General features: G+C 48.4%; 1 protein-coding gene and 1 pseudogene across 1 annotated transcript; one reads left to right on the forward strand and one right to left on the reverse strand.

Annotated features, from left to right (window-relative positions):
* The first annotated feature begins 329 nt into the window (after positions 1–329).
* Positions 330–5,658, forward strand: LOC146398888 (uncharacterized; annotated as a pseudogene).
* A 5,862-nt stretch (positions 5,659–11,520) lies between these two features.
* Positions 11,521–14,861, reverse strand: LOC146398889 (alpha-1,3-mannosyl-glycoprotein 4-beta-N-acetylglucosaminyltransferase-like protein MGAT4E; the record flags this gene model as incomplete). The annotated part of the gene is given in 5 exon segments (XM_084979554.1): positions 11,521–11,768; positions 11,771–11,800; positions 11,803–12,657; positions 13,704–13,860; positions 14,781–14,861. Coding segments are annotated over 5 exon segments (1,371 nt in total), but the record flags the coding sequence as incomplete, so codon positions are not given.
* Positions 14,862–15,354: the final 493 nt, after the last annotated feature.

The raw sequence follows: 15,354 nt of genomic DNA on the forward strand, positions 1-15,354 counted from the left end.
GGAGTTTTCAGACTTTTTCATATTCGTGTATCTTCAGACACAGTTGTGTGGTGTTATTTTTTTTAAATGGGGATCTTACTCTATAAACTGTAACAGGATTTTTTTTCATTTAGTAACATTTTATGAGTTAGTATTGTTTAGATAGTGTTCATTGGTTGGCACTTTCAGATCAAGAAGAGAGATAAAGTTTTCCTTTTATAAAGTGTCAGCAGCAGGCTGTTTACCATAGACAGCAGTGCTGCAGGCACACCCACAGAGGTCTCTCCTCTTGTGATTTAGATGTTGTATCCTCTCCAGGCAGACACTAGGAAGGTGAGTAACTTACAGGAGGCAGAGAGACAGCAATATGGCGAGAATGCCTGGCAGCCGGGACTGTAACACCAGCACGGGCCGCAGCGCCAGCACCGCCACCACTGCCGCTGCTGCCAAGGAGAACAATGGGGAGGAGGGTGAGGGCGAGCACGGTGCTGGGGGCCACAGCCGCCGCCACTGCCACCTGCACTACTGCAGCGCTGGTGAGGAGGAGGAGGAAGAGGAAGAGGAGGAGGAGATCCAGGAGGTGCAGATAACAGGGGATGAGGAGGAGGAGGGTGGAGGTGGGGGTCTGGAGGAGGAGGAGGAGGAAGAGATGGGGCTGGACTGGGACCAGCCCTTGGAGCCTGAGGACTTGGCTGGGGAGGAGCTGGAGCCTGAGCTGGTCCATATGATCAATATGGACCAGAGCTCTATGCTGAAGCCCTAGGCGCCACTGCAACTGCTGGCGCCCCAGGCCTGTGGTGGGCCGCCCAGGGGATGGGACCCCGAGCGGGCCCAGCTGAGCAAGAACACCCGGCTGGCAACCCACTATGATTTGCGCATCTTCCAGGAGTACCTGAGCAAGAAGGCGCAGAGCCCAGACTTGGAGACCATGGACAAGGGGGCTCTGTGCCACGTGCTGTGCTTGTTCTATGCATTCTATGCAGAGGCCCACTCCAAGAGTGGCCAGGTCTACAGCATGTCGTTGCTCATCATCATCCACAGCTCCCTCAACCACTACCTCAATGAGTCCCCTTACTGCCGCACGCTCGACCTCACCAAGGACCCCAAGCTGTGCAGCGCCAACTTGACTGGCTGTGGTCATGTGCAAGCTCGAGGAACAGGGTGCCCCGCCAGAGGTGCAGAAGCAATCCATCACGGGGGCCGACCTGGGCAAGCTCTAAATCTCCAGCATCTTCAGCACCAACATGCCCTTCAGGCTGCTCAACAAGGTCTGGTTCGAGACGTGCATGTACTTCTGCACGTGAGGCCGTGAGAACCAGCGTGAGCTCAAGGACTCCTTTGGGCTGGCGATGGATGAGGATGGTGGCAAGTTCGTCTACCTTAAGTACTTCGGGCCCTACCACAAATTGTGCTCATTGTCTTGGAGCAAGAAGCATGCCAAGAGCAGTGACGAGGAGAAATTGCCCCTCATGTATGAGACAGGAACCGAGTTCTGCCCTTACACAAGCTTCGTCAAGTACCTGTCGAAGCACAGACCCCTCTGCAAGGCATTCTTCCAGCTGCCCCGTGACCACTGCAGCGAGGGCGATATGACCTGGTACGAGGACAAAGACATCAGCAAGAACTTGCTGGGCACCAGGATGTAGATGCTCTCCAAGGTGGCCAAGCTCTCCAAGACCTACACCAACCACTGCATCGCGGCAGTCTCCATCACCATGCTCAACAGCATCATGGGCATCAGTAGTAAACTGGGCTCGCCCGCCCGGCAAGGCTGCTATACTGAGGCTCTGAATGGGGTGGCTTGCCACCACTCCCACCATACCCCCACTCATTCCTCCCACCACCACTGCCCCCAGCCACCCTGGCTGGGGAACACCTATATCCTCCCCAGAGTCAGCCAGGTTGGCCCCAACATGAAATCTAAGGCTGAGCACAAGCATGCTCTGTATGAGTCCGTGTTTGGGTCTGGGGAAATCTGTGGCCCCTCTTCTCCCAAAAGACTTTGTATCCACCCCTCAGAGCCTGTGGATGCGGTGGTTGTGGTTGCTGTGAAACATGACCCCCTGCCTCTTCTTCCAGAAGCCAATGGGCACAGAAGCACCAATTCTCCCACAATAGTTTCACCTGCTATTGTTTCCCCAACCCAGGTAACCAACCAAACTCTATACATGAAATGTTTCTCTGGTACCACTTTGAGATTAACTTGTGCTAGCACAGGTCTGAGCTGGGGAAGTTTTTCACAGGAGCAAATATACTGAATCAGATTTGATTTCACCCTTGGAAGCTTAGCCCTCTTGATGCTTTTCAGGAAAGTTTACACCTAACCTTAAAGCCTGGAAGAGGGCAAGTAATCTAACCTTCACTGTGGCCCAGTAATGCTGAAAACTTCAAAGTTCACAGAACTTTGGGTCAGCCCAGCCCTTGAAGCTTCTCCTGGTTGAGTGCCTGAGTTTATAAAGCAAAGAATGCAAGAATACTGTGCACATAAATGAAAAAGCTCCTGAAATAAATTTGAATAAAGGAAGCACTAAAATAAAAATAATAATTTACAGGAAAATAGCCTTTTACCAAGTACATTTGGCTCTGTTTTCAGAGTAGATATATATATATATATATTTAGGAAAAATCTAAAGGGTAAAATATGAAGTCTTGCACATTAACTTAAATATAATACACACTAATTTCTTTCTATCATCTACCTATCTATCATCTATCTATCTACATTCAGCATCACCATCGACAAGTAAATATCCCCAAGAACATCTACAAGGCAGCATGCCTCCCAGGATGTCCGTGTGCCATAGTTTATTTAGCCATTTTGTCTTTGTTAGGAGGCTCAGCTCCTCCCATCCTTTCAGAATTACACGTGCTGAACTCACATTCATACCTAAGTGCTGCAACTTATTCATTTATTTGGTTTTTTATTTATTCAGGTCTTTTTTGGCATATTTAAGTTCTGGGCCAGGGGTCCAATAGGAGCTGCAGCTGCCAGCCTATGCCAGAGCCACAGCAACACCATATCTGAGTTATGTCTAGGACCTACACCACAGCTCATGGCAAGGCCAGATCCTCCACCCACTGAGTGAGGCCAGGGATCAACCTTGCAACCTCATGGCTCCTAGTTGGATCTGCTTCTGCTGTGCCACGATGGGAACTCCAACAACTACATACTTTTAAAATAAAAGACAATGCATTGGAAAACGCATTGGAAAAAAAATGACCAAAGCATCTGAGCAGGCATTTCATTAATGATCAGGGGAAAGGAAATGAATATGAAACCACATCAGTGGGAGAACTCCCACCCCAGACAATCCTTTGCAAACCTCAGAACTTCTACACTATTAAAAGAATACACACCAATCTCAAATATTTGGATATCCCACCAATTTTGCCTGTTGGCAGTAAGAAAAGGGCCATTCAATCAGACTTCCTGAAACCAAACATGCTCCTAGGTGACTATGTGACAGGCCTCTGGTAGCAGCTTTCAAATGCAACTTTCTAGCCCAAAGGGAGAACTCCCAGGACACCCCACTCATGTCCACACACAATACTTTTACTGCCATGATAGGAGTCTACTCACATCACTGAACAAAGCAGGACCCTGTGCGGTCCTCCAAGGTACAAAAGCCCTGCTGTGTCCCCCATTGCTTTTTGTAGAAAAATGTTTTAGTCTTCTAGACATTCCCTAAGTTCAAAATGGCAGATTCAGGTGGTTACTAACTACAAAATGGAGGGAATGCAGAAACAAAGGAAAAGCAAATCCAACATAATCCTTTCCATGACTGTTATTTTAAAATAAGGCCTTGATTTAAGACCCCCCCCCAACTGTAGTGGTCATGTCCTGTGGCTTCCATCAGCTGACTTGAAACTAATGATGCTGAGAGGGTTAAGAACGAAAACTCCTGGGAGTTCCCTTTGTGGCTCAGTGGGTTAAGGACCTGACCAGTGTGCATGAGGATGTAGGTTTGATCCCTGGCCTCGCTCAGTGGGTTGAGGATGTGGTGTTGCCATGAGTTGTGGTGTAGGTCACAGATGCAGCTCGGATCTGGTGTTGCTGTGGCTGTGGTGTAGGTCAGCTGCTACAGCTCTGATTTGACCCCTAGCCTGGGAACCTCTATATGCCATGGGTGCAGCCTGAAAAGGACAAAAAAAAAGGAAGTCAATCAAAATTTACCAGCTATATCCTTAAAACTCAACACAGTTACAGAACCAGGGAAAATGATGAATGACGAGCCCATTATTAGCAGTACATAGACTACTTAGGAAACACATTTCTACCACTACTCAAATACACAGGCACATCCTAACACAAAACCACTGTTTAATCAATAATCCTTTATTATTTAACTTAGCCAGCACAGATGGGTGAAAAACTAGGCTAAAATAGCAAAGGCCAACACTTTGCAGTCAAACTCATGGGAAAGTGAGATGGCATTCATTATTATGGCAAGAAAAACACAGTTACTGCCTGATATGACCACCAGCCTGGGTGTTTCATCAAGAGATGTGTCAGCAACACACAGCCACCCATCCTACCCTTGGATCTACCAGCTTCCCTATAAAAACTGACCATAAATTCTTCAATGAAAAAGTCAGTCAAATACTAGTTTTCTCTCATAAGCAATCAAATCACAAATCAGCTACGATCTGAAATTTATGTTAAGCAAGTACAATTTCCTGCTTTTATGGTACACATATTTTAGATTGACAATCTTCTCCACATATAGTCAGGAAGGATTATAGAATTTCAAATACCAAATTAAAAAGCTGTTATTTCGTGCTCTTTATGACTTCAGTTAAATATTCACCTATTTAGACTTCAGAGCTGCTAATGACACTAAATTCAATACCACATTGGTTGAGTCTTTTGATCAACTTTGTTCACTTTGTTCTGCAGAAGCCTGCTCCAGGAGTGAAGACTCCACCTCTGTAACACAATAACAACATAAAAGAGCACGCAAAACCTAATTCCAGCCCCTTCCTCTATTAGCATGGCTTGCTGGAGAACTAGCTGTTGAATCAATGCAGAGCTCACAAAAATATGATTCTTAACTCCATCCGGGACCAGTTTTGGTTCCACTCCTAAAATCAGCCAAATGGGAAAGTAGCTATTATTCCAGAGGAAACTAGTACCCAGCAAACCCATTGAGATTGTTCAGTGACCAGTGAAACCATTTCCATGATACTGGTGTGCTGCAGGGGGCACACGGAGGATCATCAGCCTGAGTAAGAGCTACTGTTTATAAACTCAGCCATCAGACTCAGGAGAATTAAGTAAACATATGGGCAAAATAAAATTTGATAGTCAATTATTAATAAAGCATAAATAAGACAAACTGGGAGTTCCCATCATGGCACAGTGGAAATGAATCCAACTAGGATGCATGAGGCTGCAGGTTTGATCCCTGGCCTCACTCAGAGAGTTAAGGATCTGGTTTGTTTTAGTCATCGCCACAGCTGTCAGGCCTGGTGAATTCATGGGGACAGGGAGGGAATGGATCTCTGCAGCAAATGGGACTGAAGAACATACCTCCAATGGTTTCAGTGCTGTGTCTGTAGGAGCGGCCACCCGCCCTTATCCCTGCGCACAGGCACATGAACACTCAGAGCCACACTGTGTATGGAGGACCAGGGGCACTGGAGTGGAAGCTGGGCCATTACCTTTCCCAGTGTAAGTAAGCAACCCACTGGACCCTCAAATCGCCACCACATCCCCAAGCTTCAGGCTATTCTGGTACAGAGACACCTTTCCACCCTCAGGAAATTTGGGGTGCATGCCCTTCAAGTAGACCTGTTAAGATAGAACGGGAAGAATTTTATTTGGAATGTCCCTGGTTTCTGAGGCCCCTGTTGACTAGAACCTGCCTGGAGCTGGGCAGGAATGACACAGGTGCTCTTTTCCCAGTCCACATACTCTCCCCATGTCCCCAAATGACATGCATCTCCTGCTATCAAATACATCTTGGAAGTTTCTACAAATCCCAGAGAGAGGAGGGTGAGGGGCTCCTGGAGCTCCTTCCTACCCTCCTTACCTTGATGACACGATCCACATAGCCTTGGTCCTCATCGCTGGTGATGGGAGTGTAGGGCCTGATGACAAGACTGCTGTTGATGCAGGCAGAGAGGTAGACATGTTTGCCTGGGGACCACGTGCACAGATACAAAAGGGCTGCTGTGGACTGGCTGCATTCCTGTTACCTTTCAAAATACTATGGGATGTTTTGAGAGGGCAAAAGTGCCTTGCTTCCTGCTGGCGTCCCAAGAAACTATTGGGTGGGGAGGACTGCCCCACTGATGCCCCAGCTGGAGCCCTTCCACCAAAAACTCCCCAGTGCAGGAACTTGTGCCAATGACTGCCAGAGCCTTCGTAGTGATTGAGGGCCTGGGTGATGGGGAAAAGATTAGTATTTGCTCAGAGGAGATGTGAGCAAATCCTGCAGGATGGAGGGAGGCTGCTGAGTCTTAGAAATGTCTGGGGGCACAGAAGCCATACCCTGGGGGCACCACACAACCTGGAGGACCCAAGCCAGGTGGGGAAAGGGGAGTGGAGTGAGCAAAACACTAACCAAGTGTCAGCTGCTGCAATGATTCTGGAGATGGTACTGATGCTCATTTAGGAACTTAGTGTTGAGCTCTGTTGGCAGCAGAAGCACAGGCAAGAGTCAGAAATAGACCCCTAGAGCCTGGAGCCACACCTTTGCGAAGATGGCCATTTTTTTTTCCATACAGTTTCCCAGCCAGATCGACATTTGCTGGTGGTTTCTCCTGAGGCGTCTCTCCATGGCTTGTAGATGCCCATCTTCTATGTCTTCGCATGGTCTTCTGTCCACGCATGTTTTGACCTAAATTCCTTTTCTTATAAGGACACCAGTCATATTGGATTTAGGCCCAACTCTATGACTTCATTTTATTTCTTTTTTTTTCAAGAGAAATAATGAATGCAATATATTTTAAAAATCACAATTAATGCAAAAATTCATGACGATGAACACAATACAAAATTTTAAATAAATACAGGATCAGTATTAGTAATTTTGCCTTATGTCTTGTGTTCCAGTATTACTCAGTATGATAATGCTTATTTATAAGCTGAGAAAAAATAAATATCTGGGGTACATTTTATCTCTTTAAAGACTATCTCTGGAGGTCCTGTCCTGGCTCAATGTTTAGCAAATCCTACTAGGAACTATGAGGTTGTGGGTTTGATCTCTGGCCTCCATCAGTGGGTCAAGGATCCGTTGTTGCCATGAGCTGTGGTGTAGGTTGCAGATGTGGCTTGGATCCCATATTGCTGTGGCTGTGGTGTAGGCTGGCAGCTACAGCTCTGATTAGACCCGTAGCCTGGGAGCCTCCATGTGGTATGGGTGCAGCCCTAGAAAAGACCAAAAAAAAAAAAAAAAAAAAAAAGACTCTGCAATCCATCACATTCTAAGGTCTAGGGCTGGACGTCAACATATGAATGTGGGAGAATACAATTCAGTCTATAACAGGGAGGTTTTGTTTTTTGTTTTTTTGTTTTTTTTTTTTGCCTTTTCTAGGGCTGCTTCCTGCTGCATATGGAGGTTCCCAGGCTAGGGGTCTAATTGGAGCTGCAGCCACCAGCTTACGCCAAAGCCACTGCAACTCAGGATCCAAGACTTGTCTGTGACCATCACTGCAGCCCACAGCAACACCAGATCCTTAACCCACTGAGCAAGGCCAGGGATAGAATCCCCAACCTCATGGATCCTAATTGGATTCATTAACCACTGCACCACGATGGGAACTCCAGGTGGTGCTATTTTTTTTTTCTGCTGCACTTTCATCATGTTGAAGTTCCCCACCCAGGGATTGAACCTGTGCCAGAGTTGCTCCAGAGCCCACAGCACTGACAATGCTGGATTATTAACCTGCTTAACCAACAGGGAACTTAAGGGGGTGCTAATTTAAATGTTATTCCTTTATTAAGATTTTGATTTCCAGTCGTTCTTTATTAGTCTATAGAAACAATTATTTCTGTGGGTTGACGTTGTATTCTGTGACTTTGCTAAACTCATTCATTAGTTCAAGGGATTTTTTTTTGTAGATTTCTTGGAATTTTCTATATAGAAAATCATGTCATCTGGAAATAGGGATAGTTGTGGGATTTTTGTTTTCATTTTTGTTTGGCTGCACCCACAGCATGCCGAATTTCCCAGGCCAGGGATCCAACCAGAGCCACAGCAGTGACAACACTGAATTCTTAAGTGCTAGTCCACCAGGGAGCTCCAGGGGACAGCCGTGTTTCTTCCTTTTCAGTCCCTATGCTGTTTCTTTTTTCTTGCCTTATTGCACTACGACGTCCAGTGCAGTGTTGTGAAGGAGTGGTAAGAGTGGGCATCTTGCTTTGTGCCTAATGTTAAGAGAAAGAGCAGGAGTTCTTGTCGTGGCTCAGCAGCAATGAATCTGACTAGTATCCATGAGGACTCAGGTTCAATCACTGGCCTTGCTCAGTCGGTTAAGGATCCAGTGTTGCTGTGAGCTTTGGTGTAGGTTGAAGGTGAGGCTCAGATCCCTCATTGCTGTGGCTGTGGTGTAGGCCAGCAGCAGCAGCTCTGATTAGACCCCTAGCCTGGGAACCTCCACATGCCATGGATGTGGCCCTAAAAGGACAAAAGACCAAAAAAGAAAAAAAAAAGATGTCGCTCTAGTAGCTCTGCTTTCTGTCTTCTCTAGCATCAGCTCTTCATGCCTTACTAGGTCACTACCCCCTGCATTCTGTCTTTTTTTTTTTTTTTTAAGGGCTGCACGCATGGCATATGAAGGTTCCTAGGCTAGGCATCAAATCGGAGCTATAGCTGCTGGCCTACACCACAGCAACAGCAGGATCCAAGCCGCATTTATGACCTACACCACAGCTCATGGCAACCCCAGATCCTTAACCCACTGAGCCAGGGCAGGGATCGAACCTGTGTCCTCATGGATACTACTCAGGTTCGTTTCCTCTCAGCCACGACAGGAACTCCACCCCCTGCATTCTTCAAAAAGAAAGAAATCTTTTGTCTTCTCCATTTCCTCTGCTGCTCTTCACTATGCAAAATATAAAGAATGCATCATGTGGGGATTTTTCTGTCTTCCTTGGCAGCAAAACTCCTCCAAATCGCTGTTTCCAGTTTTTCTGCTTCCAATTTCTCCTCCTGCAGTGCTCTTAGACTCAATCTAATCAGATTTTTACCCCTTATCAGCCGCTAGGCAGATGTCAAGTTTTCACCAAGTCAACACACCCACACAGATCAGGAAGTAGGTGGTTGCCAGCTCCTCAGAAACTTCTGTACTCACACCCACTCCCCAACTCTCAGATGCAACCACTGTCCAGACTTCCAGCCACAAACTGGTTTTGCCTCTTTTAGGAATTTATATAAATGGGATTATATGGTATGTATTCCTTTGCATCTAACTTCTTTTGTGTTGTGATTATGAGATTTATCCATGTTGTGATCATAGTTTGTTCATTTTTATTACTGATTATTATTCCCTTATATGACTACACCATTTATTTTATTTTATTTTATTTGCTTTATAGGGCAGCACCTGTGGTATATGGAGGTTCCAAGGCTAGGGGTTAAATCGGAGCTACAGCTGCCAGCATACACCATAGCCACAGTAACACCAGACCCCTGACCCACCGAGTGAGGCCAGAGATTGAACCGGAGTCCCCCATAGATTCTGAAACTGGACGAGGCCCTGTGGGGCTCCTGGGTACAAGAAACTTTCTGTGTCACCCCCCCCCCTTTTTTTTTCTTTCTAGGACTGCACCCAAGGCATATGGAGGGTTCCCAGGCTAGGGGTCGAATTGGAGCTACAGATGCCAGCCTATCCCACAGCCACAGCAACATGGGCTCCGAGCCATGTCTGTGACCTACACCACAGCTCACATCAATGAGAGATTCTTCACCCACTGAGTGAGGCCAGGGATTGAACCCACATCCTCATGGATCCTAGTTGGGTTTGTTAACCACTGAGCCATGAAGGGAACTCTGCAAACTTAAGGTTTCAGTGCAGTTAAAGATAGGGTGAATAGGGGTTCCCATTGTGGCTCAGTGTGTTAAGAACCTGACTACAATCCATGAGGACATGTGTTCAATCCCTGGCCTTGCTCAGTGGGTTAAGGATCTGGCATTGCCATGAGCTGTGGTGTAGGTCACAGATGGCGGCTCAGATCCCATGTTGTTGTGGCTGTGGTGTAGGCCAGCAGCTATAGCTCCGATTGGGCCCCTAGCTTGGGAACCTCCATATGCCATGAATGTGGCCCTAAAAAGCAAAAGAAAAAAAAAGGAAAGAAAGAAAAATAATGCACGTGTGCATTCATACCAAATTTCGCACACAGTTCTAGGAGATTCATAAATCCTAGAAACATCTATTCCTGAATCCCAGCTAAGACAACTTTGCTCCAGCAAGGACTTAACCTTGATGCATTGGAGGCTTGAGTCTTTCTATTGTCTAAATATGTCCCCCCAGGATCCACATGTTGGAATCTGTGCCCCCAGGGGTTTTAGGAGGTGGAGTCTTTGGGAGGTGATTAGGCCTTTAGGGAGGAGCCCTCAGGAATGGGATGAATGTTCTCAGACAAGAAGCCAGACAGCTCACTCACCCCCTTGGGCAGGCACCTGTGAGGACAGCGTGGAAAGATGGAGTCTGTGAACTGAGAGGCTGGCTCTTGCCAAACACGGAATCCACCAGAACCTTGATCCAGGACTCTGGCCTCCAGAACCGTAAGAAACAAAGCTATGCTGTTCCTAAGCCACTCAATTGATGGCATTCTGCTATAGCATCTGGAAGAGGCTGAGACAGGTCTGTAGACATGAGCCAAAGTCAGTCTCTGCTCCATGATCATGGAGCTATCAAGACTGCTGCACTTCTTTCCCAGGAAGATCTTGGGGTGTTATCCTTGTGAGTAGCTAAGAATTGAGGCAGTTCAGGCAGATCCCTTCCCTCCCTCTGGCTTTAAGAAGCTGAAGGCTAGTGTCTGATTTGTGTCCTTTATCAGACTCTGGCCTCTGTCTTGAGCATCCTACAAAAGAAGAATTGGAGTGACCTTACATCTCAGCTTGTCTGGGACAATCCTGGTTTATGTCTGTGGTCTAGTGTAGTTTTTTGTTTGTATGATCTTTGTTATTTGTTTTTTTAGGGCTGCACTGGTGGCATCTGGAGGTTCCCAGGCTACAGGTCCAATCAGAGCTACAGCAGCCAGCCTACACCACAGCCATAGCAATGCCACATCTGCAACCTACACCACAGCTCATGGCAACACCAGAATCTTCACCCACTGAGCAAGGCCAGGGATTGAACCTGAACTCATGGTTCCCAGTCTCATTTGTTTCTGCTGTGCCACAATAGGAACTCCTCCAGTGTAGTTTTTACTGGAGCTTCCTTCCCTTCTCAAAATGTCCCAGTGAGAACAACAAATTAATGGTCACCCAAGTCAGAGTGAGCAGCCCTCGATCAAAATTTCTAGCTTTATTTCTTGCTCACCACATAGACTCCATTTCCAAACCCTGTCCTTCCAGATTCCCACTGAGCTGTCTACAACTTCTCTTCCTCATACTTGCTGGTCCAGACTTTAATCTGCCTGATCAGGAGCCAGGACTCCTGGGGTGCTAGCACCAGCATCCGGATGCAACTCAACTGCTCTGCGGAGGCTTCTTCATAAGATACTATCTGGTCCAAATGTCCATCTACCAGTGGTCCCAGCAGGGTATAGCAGGCACAGCCTTTGAAATCCTCCAGGGGGTAAAAGCCCAGGTCCACCTGCCCTTGCTCCAGCTGGTACTGCCTTGTTTGTTGGAACCTGTCAGCACCTCGATCGGATGACTTTGTGTGGCCTCTCCAAAATCACTGTCAGGTGGTTGCCTTTCATGGGATTGAAGGTGGAGTTGCACTCCTTGTTCAGCGTGTAAGCATACTGTGGTACATTGTCTGATATGGTCAGCATGTCTGTGATGATGCTGGCAGTGGGGTTGTCTGGTTTACCAAAGACCCTCTTCTTCTTTCCAGGAAAGCAGAAGTCCTCAAGCTCAGAATGTGTTTGGTCGAGGACCAAGGAACTAAAATGGATTGGCATGGGTTGGGCCAAAAGAAGACGGAATTCAGAGAGAAGCAGGTGCATTGGAGTGTCCTTTTGGAAAAGGCGGAAGAGAGAGTTCAGGCGGGGGAGGTCGCTGGTGTGGAAGACTTTCCCGGAGAGGCTCAGGTTGGAGAAGTCCAGGATCACCCAAGGGAGGTTTTTCCAGGCTAATAACACCCAATAGTTGGTTGAGATAAACTTGGAAATGAGAGAAACCTGGTCTTCCAGCAGCAGAAAGTATTCAGAGAAGTTGGTGGCCAAGTTCATGAGGAGGGCCAGATCCCTTTTCTGCTGGTTGTGAAGGCCTTTGCGGGGCAAGGGCGGATGAGCCTCACCCAGATCTTCTGGGAGAGGGGGGCCGCCGAGGTGGCCATGGACTACGAGCAGCTGCTGGGCCTCAATGTGTCCTCTGAAGAGGTCTGAGATGTTGGCCGCAACCTGGCTGAGCCATTCCAGCTCAGAGTTGGACAGGCAGACCAGCACCACGATACACTCCAGCTCTGGTTCTGAGGAAGCCTGGAACAGAAGTTGCAGGCTGTTCAGCAGACGGGTCCCTTGGGGATGCTGCATTGAGGAGATGCCCACAGTCAGCAGCTCTGGGGAGTGTGGAGGGGAGTGAGAGTTGAGTTGCTCCCAGGCCCCTCTGCCCATGGCTGCCCCCGAGACCAGGACCTGGGCCAAACTCACAGTTCCCTTTTCTGGGAGAGCTCATCTCTGCACAGTAGTCAGGTGGTTTCTTTGATCACTACTTGGAAAGGCTGCTGGGGAGTCCTTGCGGGGACAAGGCTCCCTCTGAGGGGAAAGGCTGTCAGGTACCAAAGGGAAGTTTGCTGGCCTTGATCTCAGCATCATCTCAGTGACTGAGGAGCCACCAGGCCTGGATTGGAGGATCCAGGGCTGGACCCAAGGGTTGTGGCACTCTTGTGCCCATGATTCCTGTGCTCCCTGCCCTGAGCGAGTTTCGCTGAGGGGGCCACACCTGAGGCATATGGACATAGGCTAGGGGTCAAATCAAAGCTAGCACTGTCAGCCTACAACACAGCCACAGCCACAGCAATGCAGGATCCAAGCTGTGTTTGTGATCTACACCACAGCTCATTGCAATGCCGGATCCTTAACCCACTGAGCAAGGCCAGAAATGGACCCTGCATCCTCATGGATCCTAGTTGGGTTCATTAACCACTCGGCCACAATGGGAACTTGGATGAGTGCCTCCTTACCAGCCATTCTGAGCCTCTGGACATTTGTCATTTAAGGGGGTGGCAGCAGGAAGAAAATGCACTTGGGCTTATAACCTGCCCCGCATTCCAGTTCTGCAGGGTGGCCCTGCCTCTGAGCACCCATCTTCCTTGCCAGATCATTTCCCCTCTTCACCCCCTCTTTTTGGCCACCCCTAGGTATACAGAGTTCCCAGGCCAGGGATCAGATCACAGCCATGTGTGTGAGCTTCCTACGCCACAGCTGTAGCAGTGGGAGTCCTTTAAACCACTGGGCCGGGCCGGGGCCCAAACCTGCGTCCTAGTGCTGCAGACACCACCTATCCTGTTGTGCCACAGCTGGAGCTCTGCCCTTCCTCTTTCTTGGCAGAATAGTACCTTGTCTCACCTTCCCCCAGTCTGATCCCTGCCTCCCATGTACTCACTCTTTTCCTGGGGAGGGGCTCCCACCAGGAATCTGTACTCGGCATGTTGGAGTAAAGGGGAGGTTTTCTGCAAGTCCTTGAAGGTCTTCAGAAGGTTCTTGATTTCAGAAATGCTTTGCTTCTCATCTAGCTGCCCAAGTACCACCTTCTTTCCCTCCTGCTCAGAGTAAGATAAGCATCAGCTCTGAGATTTTTCCTTAGATCTCTGGAGTCGGTTGCGGGTCAGATTCCCTTTTGAGGCCATGCCAGGCAAGCCCCAGGATATAGTCAACCACTATCCCCCTCATCATGGGGGCACACAGGGCTTTTCAGAAGCGGTGGTGGGACCCAGAGTCAATGGAGGGGCCCCTCGGGTGTTGTGCAGAATGCTTATGGGAAAGTCCTGGGCTTGTGCAGAGTGAGAAGGGGCCCATGCCTGCCATGGCCCACATCTAACCCCCTTCCATTATCAGGCTGGCAGACATCACCTAACTCGGCGTGGACTGTGCTAGGTTCTGTGGCAGATGTTGAAAGCCAGTTCTGTCCCCAAGGAAGTTACACATGGTACCTCCATTCTAAAGTCCTTTCTTTGGCTCAATTCTGTGCACACATACACACATCTCTGACTCACCTGCCCACATCCACTTAGGCTGTGCTCTGGAGGAAAACCTGGACCCTGGGGCTTGCATGTGACCTGTGCTGGATTGGTGGTCTCCACGTGCAGGGGCTATAATTGGGGCATTTTTGGGGGGTTTCCTGCATGTGATGGATGGGAATTATGATGGCTCTGGCTCTGGAGAGGGATGTGACCTCACCTAGGCAGGCTGCCCATGGGCCAACCCCACCAAACAGCATGGCCTTGGCTGCTCTCTGCACATGGAAAATGCCCCCTTGTCTTCCTCACCTTTATTCAAACCCGACACATATTTCAAGGCTAGTTCACTATTATCTTTTCTCTAACCCTCTCCTGATTCTTCAACAGCATTCCTCTTAGAACTTCCATGGTGACTTTAGACTGTTTGTGTAACTGAAAATATACCCACCCCCCACCCCCAAAGGGTTAGGGTTAGGAGTCCAAGCTCCACCTCTGGAACTCACCATGGATAAACTGTACTTAGGATGCTCTGCATTTTTCTCTTGGAGGAAGCGGCTCAGGAGGATCAAGGACACAGCATCCAAGAAACATTTTTACGGGCAGTGCCGCATGGTGCTGGGGCCCAAGAAGCTCTGTGGAGATGGCAGGCAGTGGGTCCTGGGTCCTCCTGCCCCCTTCCCGCCTCCACCAATGCCACTTCCAGATGACTCCCTGCCCTTTCCCACCCACTTCAATCTCCTTGTACATACATGCAGCAGCCTCCAGAGGGGAGACAAAAGTCCTGGAGTTTGGCTCTGTCCAGCTTCTGCCCTCCTCACCTCTCATCCAGGCTTCCAGGTGAGACTAGAGAAGTTTCTGTCATTTCTTCACTCTTGGAGCAGAGACCTGACCAGAAGGATGTGTTGCCAGGAAGAGGAAAGCAAGGCTTAGGGATGAACCAACCCTTGCCCAAACTGCAAGCTCAAGCCAGTCCCCACCTGGGTGTAATTGGCCAATAAGTTGGGTCTCATATGTTAGCTCCCCCCCTACATTTGTGGCTGATTCTTCCCAGGATCATGATTGGCAGATTCTGAAGTT

This window comes from Sus scrofa, chromosome 10 (genome assembly GCF_054392235.1).
Source record: "Sus scrofa isolate SSC_HxYL_T2T_F1_AM1 chromosome 10, Sscrofa_HxYL_maternal_Yorkshire_Landrace_v2.0, whole genome shotgun sequence".
Lineage (NCBI taxonomy): Eukaryota > Metazoa > Chordata > Mammalia > Artiodactyla > Suidae > Sus > Sus scrofa.